This window comes from Misgurnus anguillicaudatus, chromosome 18 (assembly GCF_027580225.2).
Source record: "Misgurnus anguillicaudatus chromosome 18, ASM2758022v2, whole genome shotgun sequence".
NCBI lineage: Eukaryota > Metazoa > Chordata > Actinopteri > Cypriniformes > Cobitidae > Misgurnus > Misgurnus anguillicaudatus.
This window is the reverse complement of record NC_073354.2, coordinates 32,497,858-32,522,465: the sequence shown is the minus strand read 5'-3', so window position 1 is coordinate 32,522,465 and position 24,608 is coordinate 32,497,858. Positions and strand designations below refer to the sequence as shown.

At 36.9% G+C, this 24,608-nt stretch overlaps 1 protein-coding gene across 2 annotated transcripts in view; it reads left to right on the top strand.

Annotated features, from left to right (window-relative positions):
* The window catches only part of LOC129429024 (apolipoprotein(a)), a 211,124-nt gene extending 190,023 nt beyond the window's left edge, over positions 1-21,101 (top strand). Inside the window, exons 38-53 of one of the 2 annotated variants that reach the window (XM_073856325.1) lie at positions 505-629; positions 2,220-2,337; positions 2,417-2,535; positions 2,611-2,773; positions 3,321-3,445; positions 11,957-12,077; positions 13,877-13,995; positions 14,084-14,246; positions 15,249-15,572; positions 17,145-17,263; positions 17,359-17,521; positions 17,822-17,946; positions 20,274-20,394; positions 20,475-20,590; positions 20,680-20,842; positions 20,928-21,101. In XM_073856325.1, the coding sequence (XP_073712426.1) occupies positions 505-629; positions 2,220-2,337; positions 2,417-2,535; positions 2,611-2,773; positions 3,321-3,445; positions 11,957-12,077; positions 13,877-13,995; positions 14,084-14,246; positions 15,249-15,572; positions 17,145-17,263; positions 17,359-17,521; positions 17,822-17,946; positions 20,274-20,394; positions 20,475-20,590; positions 20,680-20,842; positions 20,928-21,042 (2,299 nt within the window). In that variant the 3' untranslated portion in view covers positions 21,043-21,101. Of the gene's footprint in view, positions 1-504; positions 630-2,219; positions 2,338-2,416; positions 2,536-2,610; positions 2,774-3,320; positions 3,446-4,503; positions 4,625-4,706; positions 4,826-4,904; positions 5,068-5,244; positions 5,370-5,487; positions 5,603-6,100; positions 6,179-6,325; positions 6,467-6,627; positions 6,735-8,252; positions 8,399-8,491; positions 8,730-11,956; positions 12,078-13,876; positions 13,996-14,083; positions 14,247-15,248; positions 15,573-17,144; positions 17,264-17,358; positions 17,522-17,821; positions 17,947-20,273; positions 20,395-20,474; positions 20,591-20,679; positions 20,843-20,927 lie in introns of those variants that run through there. The other variant, XM_073856326.1, reaches the window with a different exon arrangement.
* Positions 21,102-24,608: the final 3,507 nt, after the last annotated feature.

Here is a 24,608-nt window from a genome sequence, read left to right as displayed (position 1 = left end):
TTGAATAAACAGGTGCTGAGGGAGACTGAGGTATTGGTTTGTTACAATTTAAGAAATTCTGTCATTATTACTGTAACACACTCTCATATTTTTAGGAATGTGAATGTTTAAGGAGACATTTACAACAGTTCATAGTGACCAGCCGTCAATAAGCTCCCCTTCTAAATATTGTCAATTTTGACATAGAAGCATTTGAGAACAGGAAAGTCTTTATAAGGAAGTCACGTCACTCCCCTGCAATATTTTCAACGCCTCCAGGTCTTGTTAGAACAAGACATACAAGACTTGTCGATTCTGTGCATGCGCAAAGTCCATCTGCTAGACGTTTCTGATTAAATATTTGCTCTTTTTACTGAGAGGCGGGACTAGAGTGGCTATAATGACTGTTGCGATCTCCCCTATTCATATCAATACCACTGACACATCTTGATAATATTAAATAACTTTGTTGTTTTTAGTTTTGTGTGAATTATTCTTTTAACATTAAGAATCATTAAATTCCAGAGGTCTTGATGAGAATTACTGCAGGAATCCTGATAATGAGAAAGCACCCTGGTGTTACACTACAGACCCTGAAACCCGTTGGGAATACTGCAATGTGCCCAGTTGTGGAGATCAACCTCAATCTGGTCTGTATTGGTGTCAGTAGGGGAGAGCCGGGCACAACGTAACGCTTTTGTTTTTGGCTCAATCATTAAAAAATATTTGAGTTTGATTAATTATATTTTTACACAAGCACCACACACATCTCTGCTACAAATGAACATTTGAAGTTTGTTTCTATTACTTACCATTCTTGGACAATTACACCAAACGTGACAGAAGTGCAAACGTTACAACTTACCCCATAGGTGGGGTTAATTGTAACAGGCAGGGGTTTAGTTGTAGCACATGCTAAAATTAAGTTTGCAGGCAAATATTTCAATACTATTTTGTCTATATACTTGAAGTGGATATTGTTTATATATCTGTCTATAATAGACGGGTATCAACACTGTATTCATTCATCCAGCCCTTTTCTAACAATAGTTTAATTATAAATGGATACAAAATGTCTAATATGTGAGAAAAAGCAGCACAATTATGACAAAACGTTTTATATGTGACTCAGTCTGAAATAATTTTACTACAGTTTCAAAAAAAAAATCTAAAATAATGAGCATCAAAGTCTAATTTTAGCCATTCATTTCATTATGATTTCAATCTTTGATGTGACCTTATTCAATCAATATTAAAGATATGAACAAAAATAAATTTGACACACAATTTTTGATAAGAGAGGCACATTTATTTTGTTGGCATTCGTGTGTAGCCTATTTAAAACAACGGCAAGAATTATGTTAACGTTAGCGGTTTTGATATCGTAAGTGCTGAGGGGTTAGTTGTAACACAGCGTTACACTTTACCCTGCTGGGTCAAAATATTTTTAAGCCCACCAAAAAAGTTGCTAAGAGCTGCAGACATATTTCAAAATGATGCTATGTTTTAGTCAACAAGACACTGATTAATATAACAGTGGATTTGGTATCTTACCCAACTTAGAAATCGAAAAAACATATGACGAAAAAAATGTCACCAAAACACTCTTTCATTAATAATTCTCTGGAAAAACATTATACATTTCCAATAATTTGAGGGAGATTGTCTTTTGGCAGCGTGAAAAAAATACCGGAAAGACAAAACGCTCAACCTTGAGCAACAATAGAAACAGTCCATGTTACAACTAACCCTGCGTTAGTTTTTGCCCCGCACACCCCTACATGAATGAGATGTATCCAAAAAATTCAGAATCTGCTTAAAGTCATTTTTGTAAGCAGTGTAGCTTTAAGACTCTATGAACTCTTTTTTTATGCTATGGAGGTTAAATTAGCCATTTCTAAATACATAAATGATTTGGTTATACAATGTAAACAAGTTAGTAACAGCTTAGTTTGCAAGTCAGCTCAACTTACTTTTAAGTTTTGACTAGTGATAAGTTGACATAACTTATAAAAACAAATTAAATTTGTTTAACTTAATTTGTTAAGTTAAAGTAACAAAAATATATGTTGATTTGATATCATTTTTACAGTGTAGGTTTATAAATGGGTTATAGTGATTATAAGTTTGATAGATGGCAATTAGTTATTGAGACGGATTGATTAATAAAACAATAATATAACATTCATTTGATGGAGCTTGTTTCCTGTGATGTCACACTTTTGTTTCTGCTCTTGAAGATTGTATGCACTGCAGTGGAGATGACTACAGAGGCAAGATCTCCATCACTGAGAGTGGATACACCTGCCAACGCTGGGACTCTCAAACACCACACCAACATGACTACACCCCTGCAGCGTGAGAAAATAGGACTTACTTGACATGAATGAGACTTAGTTCAATTTAGTAAAAGTACACAAAATCTTTGTTCTTGTAGTTTCCCGGGGAAGTTCTTGGAGGAGAACTACTGCAGGAACTCTGATGGACAGCCCAGGCCCTGGTGCTATACAACAAATCCCTCCAAACGATGGGAATTCTGCTTCATTCCTCAATGCAGTAAGCACCAGCCATGTTAGCCTGAAATTACTGTTAAATAGTCAGTTAATTACTGGTTAATCTTTTTTTTTGTAGCAACAAAGCCACCCCCAATTGTACCAGAGCTCACCTGTATTACTGGAGAAGGACGCTCCTACAGGGGCACGATATCTGTGACCGAATCAGGGAAAACCTGCCAGAAATGGACATCGCAAACACCCCACAACCATGACAGAACTTCAGAAAACTACCCATGCAAGTAAGCATCATTGCAACAATTTGAATAAACAGGTGCTGAGGGAGACTGAGGTATTAATTGGTTTGTAACAATTTAAGAAATTCTGTCATTATTACTGTAACACACTCTCACATTTTTAGGAATGTGAATGTTTAAGGAGACAGTTACAACAGTTCATAGTGACCAGCCGTCAATAAGCTCCCCTTCTAAATAAAAGGGCAAAAATGTTGTCAATTCTGACATAGAAGCATTTGAGAACAGCAAAGCCCCTATAATGAAGTCGCGTCACTCCGCTGCCATATTTGCAATGCCTTCAGGTCTTGTTAGAACAAGACATACAAGACTTGCCGATTCTGTGCATGCGCAAAGTCCATCTGCTAGACGTTTCTGATTAAATACTGGCTCTTGAGAGGCAGGACTAGAGCGGCCATTCTGACTGTTGCGATCTCCCCCATTCATATCATTACCAGTGAGGCATTTTATTATTATTAAATAACTTTGTAATCTGTCAATTATTTTTAGTTTTGTGTGAATTATTCTTTTAACATTATGAATCATTCAATTCCAGAGGTCTTGAAGAGAATTACTGCAGGAATCCTGATAATGAGAAAGCACCCTGGTGTTACACCACAGACCCTGAAACCCGTTGGGAATACTGCAGTGTGCCCAGTTGTGAAAATCAACCTCAATCTGGTCTGTATTTGTGTCAGTACTTGAATGAGATGTATCCAAAAAATACAGATTCTGCTTAAAGTCATTTTTGTTAGCAAAGGAGCTTAAAGACTCTAACTCTTTTTTTATGCTAAGGAGGTTAGAACAGCCTTTTCTAAATACAATATAAATACAATACAATATGGTTATATTTTAAGACATTGAGTTTGTGTACAACTTCGCAACCAGCCAACTTGAAGGACTTCATTATACACGTTCATTATACGATTTCATTATACACTGTAAAAAGTCAACCCAGTCTCACCCCATGTCGTCAATATTTGACGACACTTGACCATTCGTCAATATGTGACGCGGAGGCTATACCTTTCGCGTCATTTTTTGACGAACTGGGGACTTCAATACTATTACGTCCGTTGCATTCTCTTCTCCTATTTTCTTACCATTTTCGCGTTGGTTTAGGGTTAGATTTACATAATGACATCCCTACCCAAACCTAACTCTAACCCTAACGCCAGGTGACAACTGTTTCTAACCCCAACGCCAGGTGACAACTGTTTAATTTCGCGTACACTGTTTAATTTCGCGTACACTGTTTAATTTTGCGTAATCTAACCCTAAACCGACGCGAAAATGGTAAGAAAATAGGAGAAGAGAATGCAACCGACGTAATAGTATTGAAGTCCCCAGTTCGTCAAAAAATGACGAATGGTCAAGTGTCGTCAAATATTGACGATATGGGGTGAGACTGTGTTAAAAAAGTTGAACTTACTTTTCAGTCAGTTCAACTTAATTTTAAGTTTTGACTTGCGATAAGTTGACATAACTTATAAAAACAAGTTAAAATTGTTTAAGTTAATTTGTTAAGGTAGAGTAACTAAAATATATGTTGATTTGATATCATTTTTACAGTGTGGGTTTATAAATAGGTTATAGTGGTTATAAGTTTGATGCATGGCAATAAGGTATTGAGACGGAATGATTAATAAAACAATAATACAACAACGAAAATCATAACAGAAAACTCTCCTTCATTTGATGAAGCTTGTTTCCTGTATCTGCTCTTGCTTTATCTGTAGAAGATTGTATGCACTGCACTGGAGAAGACTACAGAGGCAAGATCTCCATCACTGAGAGTGGATACACCTGCCAACGCTGGGACTCTCAGAAACCACACAAACATGATTTTGTCCTTTCAATGTGAGAAATTACCACTTATTCACTTAGTATTCATGAGAAATTGTTCACTTAATTCAAGTAAACAAAATGTGTGTCATTGTAGTTTACCTGGGAAACATTTGGAGGAGAACTACTGCAGGAACCCTGATGGACAGCCCAGGCCCTGGTGCTATACAACAGATCCGTCCAAACGTTGGGAATATTGCTCTATTCCTCGATGCTGTAAGCTTCATTACTGTCAGTCTGAAATTACCGTGTCAAAAATTCAGTTCAACAATTATTGGTCATCTTTGTCTTGTAGCAACTACACCACCAACAATTGTACCAGAGCTCACCTGTACTACTGGAGATGGACGCTCCTACAGGGGCACGATTTCTGTGACCAAATCAGGGAAAACTTGTCAGAAATGGACATCGCAAACACCTCACAACCATGACAGAACTCAACAGAACTACCCATGCAAGTAAGCATCTATGCAACACTTTTAAATAAAAAAAGAATTCCCAGAGACCATCTCTCTCAGGCTATCCTAAAAAGTAAAAAAGTGGTTTCCATAGGAAGACATGAAACCAGATGAGAATAAATAATTTTTAGTTTCATGTGAACTTTTCCTCTAACATTAAGAATCATTTAATTCCAGAGGTCTTGATGAGAATTACTGCAGGAATCCTGAAAATGAGAAAGCTCCTTGGTGTTACACCACAGACCCTGAAACCCGCTGGGAATACTGCAATGTGCCCAATTGTGAAGATCAACCTCAACCTGGTCTGTACTTAATGATTCCTTCCTTGTTTTTTTTATGTGGAACTAGTAAAATATGTTACATGCATTAAGATGATTATATAGTGCTGTTAGATACATAAGATGCTCATCCCATCACAAGGTCTGAAATGTGGAGAATCAGCAATAAAACCTAAACATTGCCTTGGAAGGCGAGTTGTTGGGGGATGCGTTTCCAAACCACACTCCTGGCCTTGGCAGATCAGTCTTCGAATCGGGTACACAAACTTCCCTATTGTGTCTCTGTGCATTATTTTTCATGTACCGGTGATCTGAACCTTTACCTCCAAAATAAAATGACAACATAGGTTTTTTGTGCACAACCTACAATTACGTTCTGCTGAACACAAAATAACACAGTTAACATTACACCGACTTCCTTAGTAGGAGAAAGAAAGTCAATGGGTACCATCAACTGTGTTCTTACAATCATTTATCAAAATATCTCCTTAAATGAAGGTGTGTAAATAAAGGAACAGAATATTTGTTTTTGGGTGAACTATTCCTAAAGGCTTACTTTATATCTGTGTACAGCACATGGGATAGCCTAAATGGTCGCATGACTTGGAGGATAGGTTGGAGCATGAGCATCATTGGTTCTAGATTGTTTAGAAGAGTAATTATTTAAATTAAACAATGTTTGATTTTTTTAAAATATTGTTTTTAATCAATCGCTTGCATTACGTAAGCTTACTTATATTCATTTTCACCTATAGTGCCAGCAAGAGTCATCATTGTGGTGGAACTCTAATTGATTCAAAGTGGGTCGTAACTGCAGCTCATTGCATTGATTGGTAAGTGGCTGTTTATCATTATGATTATTTTCCCATTTGAAGGAATTAATAAAGCAAAGGTTTTAAAGAACTAGAAGGGTTGAAGGTTTAGACCGGCAATGCTGCTTTCAAAGTAAATTATTAAAATGTATACCTCCAATCACGCAGGCCTCAGACGCCATCCTTTTACAAGATCTTCCTTGGAATCCATACAAAAAACGCAGATGAACCCACCAAACAGGAACGAGATGTTTCTAAGATTGTTATGGGACCATCTGAAGCTGACATTGCTCTTGTCAAGTTAAAAAGGTTAGTCAGTTCACAGTTGATGTCTGAAACAGTAGTGTGGCCTAAATGCAATTTATGGACCTGTCATAATAAAAGTCTAAGCTGTATTTACTGTATAAACATAACTTTATTTTTAATGACAGCAAAAAGGCAAACATACAATAAGGTGTCTTTCATTTTAGGCCTGCAGTGATAAACGATAAGGTTTCAATAGCTTGTCTACCAGAAAAGGACTACATTGTACCAGATGCTACAGACTGCTTTGTAACAGGTTGGGGAGACACACGGGGTAAGTCATTTCAACACGTTTTGACAAACAATTCTTTATCAAACATAAAATCATTTGTAGTATAGACTTAGAGCAATCAAAATGATAAACTCTCATCACTGACTTACCTTAATTGACTTTTTATAATAAGGCAGACAGTTCACATTTTTCACGCATTTCAAGTTAATCAACATTTTAAAAGAAAATACAAAAATGTGACATCCAAAAACTTCCAGACACTGTAAGTGAATGCTGTTTACTTTAAAAAAAACTCACTTCAATTGAGCCCTTTTCACACAGACATTCCAGAAAATACATGGGAAAGGCATCCTGGATTTTTCCGGGATCCTTCGATTTTTTTTTTGTTCATTCACACTGCCATGATTATCCGGCATCTGATGGTCTCGGAAGGACACGTGACCTGTTTAAAGTCCCGCCGTCTCCTCTACGCAGCGTCTGAAGTTTGCAAATTATTTATTATTTCTCTCTCCAGAAACATTTTGAGGAGCTGAACGATATATCTTGTTGGGATGACACGCAGGTATTTTCGATTATTATAGCTCAAATGAGCACGTGACGCGATATTCTTTTATGCTTCTGAATGATCTCAGTTTCAACGCAGTAAGTGATGAGCTAACTTACCTGATATCTGCTTCAGTCCAGTTTGCTGACATTTCTCGTCATGAATGTTGTAAATCCCTCATTTTAAAGAGTTAAACCAACTTCATGTTGCCATGACACGCGCGTTCACACTACGGCACGTGCGTCATTGTTTATGCGTCTCATTTATCATTTCCTGATAACTGCTTCAATCTAGTTTCTCGTGGTGAATGTTTATGCACGTTATCTCTCGTTTTGAGGACCTGAACCATAACTTTTGTTGTGATGATGCGCGCGTCCTCACGACACGCCCATTACGGCATTGTTTCGGCTTCTTGTTCACACAGGGGGGTTTCCGTGTATCTGACTAGGTCCTCTTTCCGGCAACGATCCCAGAAGATTTACGGGACAAGTTTGTGTTCACACAGACCCTTGTCTGGCAATTTTACTGGTATTTTCTGGGACCAAAGGTCTGTGTGAATGCGGTTTTGGTAACACAGAAAATGGTCAACATTTTCAACTTACTTTTTTCACCTTAAGTAAAAAATTTTAGGTAAAAAAAACTTTTAAAATGACTTCAATTGGCAACACCTACTAAAATTTTCAACATACTTTTTTTCACTTTACGTTTTTTACACCTTAAATATTCAAACCTTTTCAACTTTCAATTTTAAGGTGTTACCAATTGAAGTCATTTTTTTACTTTTACAGTGTACTACCAATTAAATGCCTTGGAAAATTTTGCTTGACATTGCAGCTGTGGTCAACATTAACTGTACATACTATAAAGAAGAAAGTATAATCCTGGACATTCTGCTATTAAAACCTGTTTCTCATGAGAACTATATAGAATTAAAACCACATTTAAATGCTGTATTGATATGTATGTTGGTTGATTTACTTGGATGATGTCATAGTTATAGTTTTCTGTTTCTTTAGGAACTGGTGGAGAGGGTTACTTGAAAGAAGCTGGTTTGCCAGTAATTGAAAATACAATCTGCAACAGTTCACCGTTTTTGGATGGCCGTGTAAAGGAGCATGAGATGTGTGCAGGAATCATAGAAGGTGGAGCGGACAGTTGTCAGGTTAGAAAATATGCACAGCAAGCCTGCAAGTCTCTTAAATCCCACAAATGGTGATATTTTATGAAAATGTGCATTTTGTTTCCACACCTTTAGGGTGACAGCGGTGGGCCTCTCGTCTGCCAAGCCCAAAACAAGTTTGTTCTTCAGGGTGTGACATCATGGGGGATTGATTGTGCTAAAGAAAAGAAACCTGGAGTCTATGCCCGCGTCTCTAAGTTTGTTGACTGGATTGAACAAAGCATGAAAGAAAACTAAAAAAAAGTTACATTTTAAACAAAAATATGATATGAATGCCATAGTTAAAGGTCCTGATTAAAAAATGTGAAAAACATTCAGTGCTCACTGTCACAGTCTGTACTACATTTCTGATATGCAAATGCCAGATCTGTTCACAAGTGAATGTTGTTTTTTACAACAATTACAAAACTGAAAACACACAAAGACCAATAAAATCTATACAACAGAAGCACCAGTCAAAGATGCTCTCAATCTGTTATGGGTTCCTTTATTTATTGAATGGTCCTGCATTGATCCACTTTTTGGTGCTCAAACTTTTCGGAGTGTGCCTGAAATCACAGATAATAAGCAAACTGTAGATAATGCTGAAAAACCTATTGTAGGGGTGGTACCCTCAAAGGTACTTTTTGTACCTTTATGGTTATACAACACATTGAAAAACCTTTTGGGGTACAATATTATACTTTAAGGAACAAGTGTGTACCACCAAAATGTTTGGGGTGCAAAACATTTAATTGTAGCATACCTTTAATAAAGGTCCAAATGGGTCAGTACCCCAAAAGGTACAATGTATTATGTTAAGTATTCAAGATTCAATAAACCTATCAACCTTTCATTATACCTATAAAGATACAAATCTGTCCTTTAGGGTACCACCCCAGCGACAAAAAGGTACAGTTTTGACAGTGTACCAAGTTCAGGACTTTAAATATGTCACGTGTCTTTATGGCGTGTGTGTGGATGCACACACAGATTCCGGAAAATCATTGGCAGTGTAAATTAACCAAAATCAAACAGACAAATCAGGGACGCATGTGTAATCTGTGTACTGATTTAGCTTAAGATTGCTTTTAACTTCTTAGTTGATCATTAACTTGTTGATGTAGCATCGGTGAGGTTTTGTTTTTTGTAGCAGAATCAATTTTTTAAGTAAATGTTTCTATTTTTATTTGATCATGCAATTTATTTTTTATTTAAAAATCACTTTAAAATAAACAAATTGTCTTATTCGTTATTTCCTTGTTGTTCTTTTTTTAATGCAATATTAGTACAGAATTCAGTATAATGTAAAGGAAATCAAAAGATATTACATCACATTACATAAAAATTATGCCAATGCTAATTTATATTGAAATCAGAAACAATAATGGTCGGTTCAAAACAAACATAATATGACCTGATTAATGTCCTTGATGGGATAATGATTGATAGATGACTGCACTGTGATGTTTGATATTTGTGTGAGAAGATTCAGAACCTCTGAGCCTGTCAAAGCCCAAACATGGTGTTCCAAAAAGCAGCTCTTTTGTTTTGTCTTTTCCTCTTCGCAGGTAAGCCAAAGTGCAATGCAAAAATGCACTTTAGTCCGTTTCTGTTATCCATTATACTGCTTTAAATTAAATAAATAGTTTTTTTAATTAATTTAAAGGGATAGTTAACCGAAAAATATCTTCATTAACTAGAAAAAATTCATTTATACAGGTTTGGAACAACTTAATGATGAATAAATAATGTCTGAAATATCCCTTTAATGTCGTTTACATTAATTTTATCTGAATGTGATTAATATTATAAATCAGTTACCTCCTTTCTTTAGGGAGTGCACTTAAAGTGAAAATACAGTAAGATGTTTTAAAGATGGCCATGCGCAAAATTGAAACAAATGTGCTCATATACTTGATCCTATGAATCTTCTGATCATGGGAGTTTTGTTGATGTCCATTTGTTTGGTTTAATTCTGCACATTCATCGTTGTTTATAGTTGAAAAATCTACATTATATATTTACATTAAAACAGCTTTTTTGTGATTGTAGACAAATACTGTACATCGTAAAAAAAGATTTTAAACCAAAATATATTATGTTACTTTAACTTAACAAATTAAGTTTCAACTTTAATTTTATAAGTTATGTTAACTTATCACAAGTCACTTTACTTCAGCTCCCCTAGAGTTAAACATTTGATTTTTACCGTTTTGGAATTCATTCAGCTGATCTCCGGGTCTGGCGGTACCACTTTTAGCATAGCTTAGCACAATCCATAGAATCTGATTGGACGATTGGCATTGCGCTGAAAAATAGCCAAAGAGTTTCTATGTTTTTCCTATTTAAAACTTGACTTTCTGTAGTTACATTGTGTACTGACGTAACAATCAAGGACTTAGCCGAAAATAATCCCCTTAGTATCTTTCAATAGCAGAGGACTATTTTCGTGCACTGCGTGGTGTCGTTGCGCCTCTTGCAGCCATGTTGTAGCAGCAAGGTCCTTGATTATTACGCCAGAATGAGAGTATAGTTCCTAGCCATACTATATCTACCTAGACAATCGCAACATTTAATTTTCCGTCGGTCTTAGTACACAATGTAACTAAGGGTCACGTTTTAAACAGAAAGAGATGTCGAAACTCTTTGGTTGTTTTTGGGCGTGATGCTAATGGTCTAATCAGATTCAATGGATTATGCTAAGCTATGCTAAAAGTGGTATCGCCAGACCCGGAGATCGGCTGAATGGATTCCAAAACGGTAAAAATCAATGAGCATATTTTTTAAAAAAGTTGAGTGTCCCTTTACATTTATCATTGTTAACCCAAAAAGGTTAGCCCAAATATCCACTGTAAAAAGTTGGTCTAACTTAAAAAAGAAAGTTGCCTGGTTTCATAAAGATTTTGAGTTATTTCAACTTAATAATTAGTTGACACAACTATTTTTACTATTAATTTATTCATGTTCATTACAAGAAATGCAGCTTTTTTGTGCCTTGAGCACAAATTTCTTTTTCATTTCATTTTATGTATTGTTTTCTCATAGTTTTTTCCTATTTTCTTAAAACTGTCGCTTGGGGTTAGAATCACCTTCTGTTATATCCTAACCCCAACTCTAACACCTACTCCAGGAGAGAACAGTTTTAAAAGCGTAAGAAAAACATGTAGAAACCAATACATAAAAGTACATCCTAACCCAAACCCCAAATCTAACCCCAACCCTAAATGACAATGATTTAAAAATAGGGGGGGGAGTAAACAATACATAAAGTGACACGAAGACACAAGACGCAAAAAACAATTGACACGAAGAGGAACATTTGTGCTCAAGGAACGAAAAAAGCTGAATTTCATGCCATGGACACAAATAAATTAATCACATTTTTCATGACTATAACACGACTTTCCGTGACATCATGTTGAACAAATGTGTTTTTACAGTAAGACAAGATCTCCAGAAACCAAATTTATGCTTACTCGTTACTACGTTCACCCCCATTTGCTGGAGCTTGTTTCCTGTGATGTCATACCTTTGTATCTGTTCTTGCTCTAGCTGCAGAAGATTGTATGCACTGCACTGGAGAAGACTACAGAGGTAAGATCTCCATTACGGCGAGTGGATACACCTGCCAACGCTGGGACTCTCAGACACCACACAAACATAACCTCAACCCTTCAACGTGAGAAAATAGGACTTACTCTGCATGAATCAGATATTGGGCCTTATTTTAACAATCTAAGCGTATGGTCCAAAGCGCAAGGCGCACGTGCACTTAAGGCATGTCCGAATCAACTTTTGCTAATTTAATGATGGGAAAAATGGTCAGCACACCTAATGCCTGATCTAAAAGGGTTGGCTTTTTATTTTCAGCAAAACCCTTTTTTTGTAACAAACAGGAGATAAAGAATTTTTAATCGTGTGGAGAGACAAAAGGTTTCAGCACCTGGGAGTGCACCTGAGTATTTTTAAATGCAAAAAATCAGCTTAAGGGCTCGTTATAGTTGTGCGTAGGTCCTACAGCGTAGGTCCTACAGCGTAGCCGCGACAGCGTAGGTTCCGCATCGGTTTTCATTTATACTTTTGCGTCGTCGTCTGCGTCGATGGGCAAACACGCACGCAGCCCGCTGGTAGGCAGTATCCACGCGTGTAACCACAGTAGCAGCGTGACCGTCAAAGAAGAAGAAGCTTGGCAAGTTAACCCAAAAACGAAGAAGAAACAGCAACTTGTTGTGTATGATTTGAGAAGACCAGCAATGATGGAAGTTAATAAACAGCGACTAATGTTGCAGTTTGAGTTAAATCACTCCTCAACTTGGCCATTCTTTGTTTTCACTGTTGCAAACAGAAATACCTATGACGCAGTTTTTTTTACCTGATGGGAAGGGTTCTGGTGGACCAATCACAGCGCTTGCGGTCCGCGTAGAACTGACCAGCTGCTAACATTTTTGCGAGGTGCACATCAGGCTACGCAGAGCTACGCACAGGCTACGGATAGCCTACGCCATAGCTACGGCATAGAACTTACGCACGACTATAGACCCCTTCAAAGTTTGTAAACATTGAATGACTATCGGGTGCGCGCGCAGCATGGGGTCAAACTGTTCATACCATCCAGGCTTTATAATGTAATCTAACAGGGCTGAAAAATGATGACTTACCTCAAATGACGTGAACACAACCAACACACGCCTCTGTGATATTTGCTTTTTTCCTGTCTGCACGTTAATTGCTTGCAGCTGCAGATGTTGTATTTTTTTGTTTTTGAGATTCTGCATGAATCGCGAAAACTTAACGAAAGACCTGGTGCGATTTTCACAACCCACGACGTAAGTAGGCATTTTTGACTATACCGAATAATACGCAACTCTATCTGCTGTAATGGCTTTTCTGACCCTGACATGCGCAGTGGAAACTGCCTGTGACGTGACCCGTGAAGGGGTCTATAAATCGGGCTTTACTTACAGACTACAGGTGAAGCAGCTCTTCACAAGACAGACCCTTCTCGCTCTTCTAAAGTCCTGTAATATGTCCTCATTTATGTCCAAGAAACACAATAAGAAACTTTTACATTTTAATTCTAATTTGTTATATTTAAAAATCTTAATGTGCTGCTGTGCTTCCCTGTGTGTGTAATAAGCAAAGTGTATGCGTGTTGTCATCCCATTTAGGCACATATTACTTATGCACTCTTTAAATTAAATAAAAACCCTGCGCAAATTTTTTTTAGACTAAGTTTTTTGTTGGTCACAAAATAGCAACACACCAACCAAGCCCCCAAGCACCCCTCGTTTTCAGCCCAGCACACTCATGGGCACACAAGTAGGAGCAAATGCATTTGCTATTTAAACAACGTGGCGCAGGACATTAAAGTGATAACTGTGTAGAGCGGAAACTAGCAAAAAACATGCCTTGCGCCCGGATGTATGATAAGGCCAATTGTTTAGAGATTCAATATAAACAACATGTGTGTTCTTGTAGTTTACCAGGGAAGTACATGGAGCAGAACTATTGCAGGAACCCTGATGGATCGCACAGGCCCTGGTGCTATACAACAAATCCATCAAAACGCTGGGAATACTGCTCTATTCCTCAGTGCCGTAAGCTTTATTCCTGTCACCCGGAAATTACTGCCAAATAATCGGTTTATTACTGGTTCATTTAGTTGTTGGCCATCGTTTTTTGTAGCAACAAAACCCAATGCAATTGTACCAGAATTCACCTGTATTACTGGAGAAGGACGCTCCTACAGGGGCACGATTTCTGTGACCAGTTCAGGGAAAACCTGTCAGAAATGGACATCTCAAACACCTCACAAGCATGACAGAACTCCAGAGAACTACCCATGCAAGTAAGCATTGATGCATAAACAGGTGCTGAGGTATTATTTGGTTTGTTACAATTTAAGAAATTCTGTCATCATTATTGTAACAATCCCTTAAAGGTATAGCGGAAGATTTTCCCGAATTATTTAAAAGAACCGCCCCTCGATATTTAAAAAAAAATGCACACCAACACTCTCCCTCCCTCTTCCCGAGAGGGAACGCCTGTTAAACGTGTGCATGAGACAGAGAGAGAGGGCATGCAGGAGCTCAGTTCTTCTCTTCGCTCTGTTTACAAGTTTCTGTCGGCATGTTTACCGTGTCTGTGCGGTTCATGACTTGTGCCAGGGCTAGCATCGCTAATCATAGCTTACATCAACAGCAGTGATTTTAAATGGATTCTCCAAATAGCATAACAAAATGTACCTTTCCAGCAGAAACTTTGCGTGGGAAGCTCAACCTATCCTTTTAGCTCACGCCAGCGTGTGAAATAGTCTCCCATAAACATTCTGGTCTTGTTTCTTTCTTTATAGTGCTTTCTCTTTTTGTCATACAATTCGTAGACACTTTTTCTCTTGCGACTCTCAGACATTTTGAAAAAAAAAACACAGCGAGAACGCGAGCTTCAATGAATGGTTGAAACCGTAGCACAACACACATACACGTGAAAGTGCGCATGTGCAGCAGGCGAACCTAGAGGCGAGCACCTACGACGGTTATACGTCAACATATAATCAGAATGATTGACATCTGGGATGACCAATAGTCTTGATGATCCACCCGGAAAACGGAAATCTTCCGCTATACCTTTAAATGTTTGAGAATGTCTGTGAAACACAAAAGGAGACTTTTCTTTAATAACACAACAGTTACAACAGTTCACTGTGACCACCTGTCAAACTCTCCTCTTGAAAAAATGGCAAAAATGTTGTCAGCTGTGCCCCTTTCTATGCTGGCATACTGAGAATCAGTAAATGATATTCAGTTACGAGTGAACTCTTTCTTAAACATTGAGAATCATTCAATTACAGAGATCTTGATGAGAATTACTGCAGGAATCCTGGTGATAACAATGCACCCTGGTGTTACACCACAGACCCTCAAACTCGCTGGGAAAAATGCAGTGTGCCCAACTGTGGAGATCAACCTCATACTGGTGTGTATTGGAGTCGGAAGCTAAATGAAATGCATTTAAAAAAATACTCAGTGTCACACTCTTGTATCGCCTCCGTAGATGAATGCATACACTGTATTGGAGAAGACTACAGAGGTAAGATCTCCGTCACTGAGAGTGGATACACCTGCCAACGCTGGGACTCTCAGATACCCCACAAACATAACTTCAACACTTCAACGTGAGAAAATAGGACTTACTCTGAATAAATCAGATATTGGACCCTATTTTAACAATATAAGGCATGGTCTAAACCGCAAGGCGCAAGTGCACTTAGGGAATGCCCGAATCCACTTTTGTTAATTTAACAATGGGAAAAATGGTCGGCACATCCAGTGCATGATCTAAAAGGGTTGTCCATATTCTTTTAATGAGTAAATGGGTGTGTTTTCGTAACATGCAATAAACCAATGAGAGTCTCATTTTTCAACCCCATGTAAAGCCAGTTGTGCTTGCGTCATGGCGGATTCATTATTTACATGGCGGAGTTTGTAAATGGAAAAACTTTAAGGGGTGGTTTCCCGGACACGGATTAGACTTGTCTAAACATTTTTTAAGAGTTGTCCAAACTAAAAACAGCTTGCACTGACATATCTTAAAATACATCAGTACCATTTGTTTTGGCTTAAAATGCACACAAGTTATGTTTTTAGTAAGTCATGTTTGTTAAAACTAGTTATATTCCCTAATTAAACTAAGGCCTAGTCCTGGTTTAAGCTAATCCCTGTCTGGGAAACTGCCCCTAAGTGGAGGACCACAAGTTTAAGATTGATGTAAAAAACAGTTGTTTTTAAATTATTGAAAAGATTATTTGTAATAAAACTAAAGCTTTGGTTCTCTTTAAAATTAGATTTTGGAGTAAGTTTTAAGTGGAAAAAAAGTATGGTGATTACTGTAATCTCAAAAATAATTTTTACAAGAATAATTTACAAATATGCAAAAAAGGTTTGCACATTTTAAAAATACTTTATTTGTAACAAACAGGAGATAAAGAATTTACAAACGTATGGAGAGCAGAAAGATTTTAGCACCTGGGAATGCGCCCTGAGTGTTTTGAAATAAAAGTATTACTTAAAAATGGTTCCTATCTCACCATATCCATAGGTACAAAGTCATCGTATACAATAAATCCATCAGTAGCATTTAAAAAAAACATTTTAAAATAAATGCAATATTTGCATTTTTAAATACAAAGAATCACCTTACTTACCAGGCTACAGGTGAAGCAGATCTTCAAAAGACAGACCCTTCTCCCTCTTCTAAAATCCTGTAATATGTCCTCATTTATGTCCAAGAGAGGCAATAGTAATCTACATTTATTTTAATTTACATTTTAATCTAATTTTTTATATTTAAAAATCTTAATGTGCTGCTGTGCTTCCCTGTGTGTGTAATAAGCAAAGTGTATGCGCGTTGTCGTCTTGATTACGGCGCATATTACTAATGCACACTTTAAATAACCCAAAAAACACTGCACAAATTATTTAAAGCCAGGTTTTAGTTGGTCAAAATTTCAGTTGCCTCAAAATAGCAACGCACAAATAATGCGCCAGAGCAAACCTTGTTTTTATCACAGCACACCCATTGGTGCACAAATAGGTGCAAATGCATTTGCTATTTAAACAATGTGGCGCAGGACGTTAAAGTGATAACTGCTTCAGGCGGAAACTAGCAAAAAACATGCCTTGCGCCGGGTGTATGATAGGGCCAATTGTTTAGAGATTTAGTATAAACAAAATGTGTGTTCTTGTAGTTTACCAGGGATGTACATGGAGCAGAACTATTGCAGGAACCCTGATGGATCGCCCAGGCCCTGGTGCTACACAACAAATCCATCCAAACGCTGGGAATACTGCTCTATTCCTCAGTGCCGTAAGCTTCATTCCTGTCAGCCGGAAATTAATGGAAAATAATCAGTATACCTATAATTACTGGTTAATTTAGTTGTTGGTAATCGTTCTTTGTAGCAACAAAACCCACCGCAATTGTACCAGAGCTCACCTGCATTACTGGAGAAGGACGCTCCTATAGGGGCACGATTTCTGTGACCAGTTCAGGGAAAACCTGCCAGAAATGGACATCTCAAACACCTCACAAACATGACAGAACTCCAGAGAACTACCCATGCAAGTAAGCATCAATGCATAAACTGGTGCTGAGGTATTATTTGGTTTGATACAATTTAAGAAATTCTGTCATCATTACTGTAACGCTCCCGCAAATGTTTGAGAATGTTTCTTCTCTGTGGAACACAAAAGGAGACTTTTCTTTAATAACAAAACAGTTACAACAGTTCATTGTGACCACCTGTCAAGCTCTTAGTTGTGCCCCTTTCTGTGCTGGCACACAGTAGATCCACATGAGAATCAGTAAATGATATTTAGTTGCGAGTAAACTCTTTCTTAAACATTGAGAATCATTCGATTTCAGAGATCTTGAAGAGAATTACTGCAGGAATCCTGGTGATAACAATGCACCCTGGTGTTACACCACAGACCCTGAAACTCGCTGGGAAAACTGCAATGTGCCCAACTGTGAAGATCAACCTCAACCTGGTGTGTATTGGAGTTGGTAGGCCTATCTGAAGAAAATTGACAGAAAAATGCGTGTACATGTCTTGACTAAGCAGTGTTTACCATGGTTGATAGACCTACTTTTAATGTTTTTATCTAGGTGTAAATAAATATATGATCTGTAGTGATATACCAGTTATATACTTAAGCAATATCGCTCGAGTAGGAGTGTGATATAGCTATCATTGCGGCTGTGATTAAGCCAGAGGCCAGTTTACATCCAAGAACGCTGATCTTCAATAGGATTAGGGCATAGGGATAATCACTTCCGACTGGGATTTACAGACTGATTCACAAGCCAGGGAACTTATTGAGACACATAGAAAGTGTTTAAAAGAAGGTTTGTGCCCATGGACAGGGGCGTCAGACTGGGGGTAAAACCAGTACTGATTACCAGGGCCCCAAAGGAAGAGAGGGCCCTTGAAACGTCTTTAATATATTATGGGGGTGGGGCATGGGGGCTCATCAGGACAGCCTATGCATAGAGCCCGAAATCTTGTGCAAAGCCCCTGCCCGCTGATGTGTGTGGCCATTCACCTTGGAAGCAGCTTTTACAGTTAGAGATAAGCGAATGGCTGACGTGTTTAAGGAAGCCTCTCTTTTAATAAAATGACCAGTAGGTGGTGGAATGATACTAATGGTGAAGCGGTTACTGTGGTGTTATTAGTAGAATATCGCATGGCTGGTTAGGAGCTCTTAATCAATCAGATTCGATAACCAGAAAGATTTGTTGTATAATAGCTGATATACTGTGTGTAGTCTTAATTTGGGTAGTCAGTCTGCATTTAAAAGGGTTTAATAGCTAAATCAAGTAAAATTACTCTATAGACCTTTTGCGTGTTTGCAAACAGAGATGACATTTTTGTGGGCGGAGCCCAACTGGTGGCAGAAAGTGACAGCTCCGCAATAGCGGTGTGAAGTGTTTTAGCATTAAACTGTGATTTTTATGGATCCGGAGTTCTATAGAAGTCTGTTTCCCCTATATTTCTCTTACAGTAAGTGTAATGTTTCTTATAACGTTTTCACCAAGTTACGTTTATTTTTTAAATAAATTAAAAGTTTAAATGGCTTGGCTACTGATATGTGAGCATGTATGTAATGTATATGTATTGTTCTTTATTGGTAAATCAATTATTTTTACAGTATGAATCGCTGAAGTACTTATAAGAGCAATACTATCATGTATTCTGTATAATATCATTTATTTAATATTTCATCATTTCCTGTTTTCAATTTCTTCCTTATATTTATAGCCTTCGTGTTTGTTCTAAAACTATTATGTTTACATACAAATTAATTTGTATAAGCCTGTTTATATATTATTAACACTTTACATCGTGTGTGTGTGTGTGTGTGTGTGTGTGTGTGTGTGTGTGTGTGTGTGTGTGTGTGTGTGTGTGTGTGTGTGTGTGTGTGTGTGTGTGTGTGTGTGTGTGTGTGTGCGTGTGTGTGTGCGTGTGTGTGTGCGCGTGTGTGTGTGTGTGTGTGTGTGTGCGTGTGCGTGTGTGTGTGTGTGTGCTATGTTTATATATTTATTAGTATACATCATAATTTAGAACAAACAGGAAGAAGACATAGGCTAAGATAGAAGGTAAAAAGAAGTAATAGAAAATGAAAAAAATATGAAAACTTTAATAAATGGTAATATTATTGATATTATGAACTCATTCAAATCTTTAATCTTTCTAAATAAATTATAAACGTAACGTGATGAAAACGCTATAAGAAACACAAAGAGGGATCAGACTTCAACAGAATACCGGATATCTTCTCTAATTATTTTCTATTCTAATTATTAAAAGATTTTCAGATGATTTCATCACTCCAGTCTGTCCGGTTGAGGGCTTATTGCAACCATAAACACCTACGTTTATCTTCAAATGGTGTCTTCGATGACGGTATACTATAAAAATGAAGGTCATCTATTTTGGCATTCCTATTCTGACACTCAACAGCACAACAAAACATTTTCTAGTGAGTTATTTGTTCGTTTCACTCGTGTCTAATGAATTTCCACTGTTTTTCTGCCACCACATTGCGTGCGTGACGTAACTGTGACATCGACTCGCAAAAGGTCTATATCAAGGAATTTTAGCCTGCCATAGTCATTTTAATTAAACTAAATTGTGGCCAGTGAAAATGCCGAGTGGCTAGTAACTTTGGAAAACCACTAGCCACTGTGGCTGAAAAGCAAAAAAGTTTATGTCAAACTTCAAAAGAGAAAATTATGACAAAAACCTCCCCTTCATTTGATAGGAACTGTTTCCTATGATGTCACACTCTTGTATACGCTCTTGCTCTACCTTCAGAAGATTGTATGCACTGCATTGGAGAAGACTACAAAGGCAAGATCTCCACCACTGAGAGTGGATTCACCTGCCAACACTGGGACTCAAAGACACCACACAAACATGACTACACCCCTGCAGCGTGAGAAAATAGGACTTACTCGACATGAATGAGATATTGTTTCGAGATTTAGTAAAATTAACCTAAATGTGTTTTTGTAGACCTGAGAAGAACTTGGTGAAAAACTATTGCAGAAACCCTGATGGATCGCACAGGCCCTGGTGCTATACAACAAATCCATCCATACGCTGGGAATACTGCTCTATTCCTCAATGCAGTAAGCTTCAGTCGTGTTAGTCTGAAATTACTGTCAAATTAATCGGTTTACTACTGGTTCATTTAGTTATTGGTAATCGTTCTTTGTAGCAACAAAACCACCCCCAATTGTACCAGAGCTCACCTGTATTACTGGAAAAGGAGGCTCCTACAGGGGCACAATTTCTGTGACCAAATCAGGGAAAACCTGTCAGAAATGGACATCTCGAACACCTCACAACCATGACAGAACTCCTGAGAACTACCCATGCAAGTAAGCATCAATACATAAACTTCAGTACATGATATTCAGTTGTGTGTGAACTTTTCCTTTAACATTGAGAATCATTCAATTCCAGAGATCTTGAGGAGAACTACTGTCGAAATCCTGATGGTAGCAGTGCACCCTGGTGTTACACCACAGACCCTCAAACTCGCTGGCAATACTGCAATGTACCCAATTGTGGAGTTTAATCTAGACCTGTTCTGTACTGAAGGAGCCATCACCTGAATAAAATACATTTTACAATGTATATGAGTCTGATTTGTCTTCACTTATTGATTTTATGTGCAATTGATGAAATATGTACCATACATACAGAAGATAAAATGCAGCTCTGTAAGATTATGATGGTAGACAGATGTGAATGACATGGAGATAAAAGCAACAGGGTGAAACATGCAACAATCAATCCAACAGGGTGAATGGCAGATATGAATGAATATTGATGACAGAAACAGGTAACTCACTTGACAGTCACAGATAACAATTAACACTTACCCTAACTTGGACAATGGATGACAATGTTGATGAAAACAACTTAAAGAAGACAATGATTATAATTCAATGGATAGGAAGAGAGTCAGGTATAGCAACTCGGAAGAGACCAGACGGGGAATGAGTGAAAGAGGAAGTCCCTATACAGCGTATTAAAGTAGTTATTAAATGACTCAATTTATTACATAAAACATAGATTCTATATTAAAACAAAGACTATAGAAATGAAGAGTTTGGTTCCAAAACGCAATAAATCCATTTTGACAAATTTCGGTAAAAACATGTTTCCTATACCAAGAACGTGACAAGATGAAAACCACTATTTTCTATTACAAACTTTCACATAGCATATTTAGGTTATAAAAACATAAAAAATTCAAATTCATAACTTGATTTTGAAAGATTTATTATAAAAACAAATTCTGTTTTCCACAAAATGCAATAAATCCATGACAAGTTTTTTTCAAAATGCTATAAATCTATTGAATCAATAGCCTATATAAATGTGCATTCATCTTTGCCATGTTATATTCATTTAGTTGACTATACACTGATAAAAAAATAAACATTAATGGCATTAAAAACACTTACTTTGTCATATTAATAACACTGTCATTGCTGCGGTTATACTTGACGTCGTCGCTTAACTTTTTTGACAGTGATCAGCTATAAAATGTTTTGGTCCTGCTCGATTTTCATTGACTTTTAGTAAAATAATGTAAAGTTTTTCATAAGATCCCCTGGGCTCAATGTGTTAGCATGACAGAAGCTTGATGCTGTCGGGAGAACAAGCACCCGTCTCCCGAGTGCCTCTCGCGTAAATTATTAGATGTTGATGGCTTACATTTCTTTCCCGTTACAGAAAACCATCACAGGTTTATTAAAGTAATATTTTGTTTTTGTTTGTTTGTTGATCACGGAGTAAAAAGTAGATGAGGAAAACCAGGATTCCGTGTACTCAACGAGCCGCCATTGTTTGTTTACATTGCATGAATGGTGCGCTGTGATTTGTGGAGCGGATTTATTGCATTCTGTGGAAAAGGAGGAGTGGCGTTTATTGCGTTTTGGGAAAAAAGGGAAAAAAGATGACAGAATAACACAACGGATATTGGATTTTGCGTAAAATTAAGAATTTACTTTTAAATACTAATTTTTTTTTTTCAAAAATGGCGTTAATTGCGTTTTGGAACCAAACTCTTCAAATATACTATAGAAATATTACTATGAATGTGAGAACGGCTTGCCTTCCATGAATTGAATTATTTTATTTATTTATTTATTTAATTCTTTATTTTACACGTTTATTATTATCATATAATAGCCGTTTCTAAGTGCGATATAATGATGAAACGATGTGTAAATTTGCTTTTACTTTGATCATCAATCACTTCAGCTGAAATGTGCAACTTCACTTTGTCATTGTAGACACTATAATGATGATTAATATTTGGTCGGTTTTCTAGCCAGTGAATTTAAGGGACCAGGACCATTTGTGTGACTATATAATAATGTTTGAAAGATGGAAATTAAACAGTTGATATCTTGCTGATAATCTTACCCCTTGTTTTCTAAAGATAGTTTTGTTTAGTTTAGTTTTAGTTCTGCTCTATTCCTAAATGTCGTAAGCTTCCCCCCAGAAGGAACCCTATAAAAACAAGAGAGAAGACCTTGGTGTTACACCACAGATCTGTTGGAATACTGCAGTGTAGAGAATGACATGGTCAATTGTATTGAGCGAGTCATTACACGACTCAGTAAACTAAATACATTTAATATTAATTTAGTAATGTATTATAGTAAGAATTTGATTACAACAAAATCCCAAAATATGATTAAAATTAAGTTCCTCTTTAAAACTTTGGCATAAAATGCTCCTTGTTAGGGTTACATTTGGGCTAATCACAATATACATGTTTTGCAAATATACTAGTTGAATTTAAATTTGTCCTAGGAATAGGTTTACAAAAATGTATGCTTATTTCATTCGGGGTGATGGTAAGATCTCACATTTCCTCATTTAAGTGTTCATTGGTCTCTCTTTTACAGAAAGACCATGACCCTCATTCTGTAAAAAGTTGAAGAATGGGATATTGGCTTCACTAATGCCTTGAAACTCAGTCTTCTTGACTGAACAAAGTACAAAAAAGCTGATAATGGTTTAGGTTAAACATACACATCAATTCCATGCTGATTTCAACCTTATCATAAAAAGTTTTATCCAAAGTTTTTAACTATAGAAATGTCAATATTTGGTGGTTTAACTGGCAATGCAAAGTCTCATGTAAATTGTAAAAACTTTTTAACATTTTCCATAGTAAAATAAATAGAAATGTGGGAAATATAAAATTAAATAAAAAAAATGAAATTCTATTTGAAGAGCTGTCCCTTCTCAATTTGTTGGGTACTTCTGTTTATTTGCCTTTCAACTCTTATAAAGTATGTTGTCTCCCAAAACATGTCCTTCTTCTGTAATGCATGCATGTGTCCCATATCTAAACAAAGAAAACATGAGTACAGACTGATATTTTTCTGATGTCTGGACTCATCATTTCATTCAAAAAATGCAGAAAAATGGCTTGTTGAGAGCCAAACCTGTGGGCATTAATTCTTTCAGTGTGTATGTATACGTTTATAATTATTTTCTATAAATTGGATTTGGTCGTATGTAATTTTATTTTGTGATTTTATAATTGTGATCATTTTTTAAGGTTGCCTTTTTTACACCTGGCTTACTGTATGTGTATAAGATCAGTAAAATCTGACAACACAGAGACACAAACTGCCAGAACCTCTATAATATATCCAGTGTTCAAATGATGTCAAAGATTATGGGGGTTTACCACATAAACCCCCCACCCGCTGACCAAGCCCCCAACCTTTCATTATACTGTAGGGTCATCGTGATTTCACAAAGTAGGCTAAGATGTTAATCTGGATAAATTAACCTTAACACAAACCCTTACCATTTTTTACCCCTCAAATTAGTGTGAAATAAAAGTTTGAGAATAATTTTTTGAAAGACCCTAATCCATTCCTAAATCTAACATCTATCAACCCCTCTAGAAAACAACATGGGATGCTCTTTAGAGTTTACATTTATTTCAGACAAAAATATGGAATTAGTTTATTGCAAAATTGGGACAAATAATGGACAGTATTGCTGTTTGGCAAGAGAATTTAAAATTCATGTAGTATTTTAATTGAAATAAAAACTAGGGGACCCTCAATGTTTATAGGAGGTTAAGACCCCCCCCCCTCCATT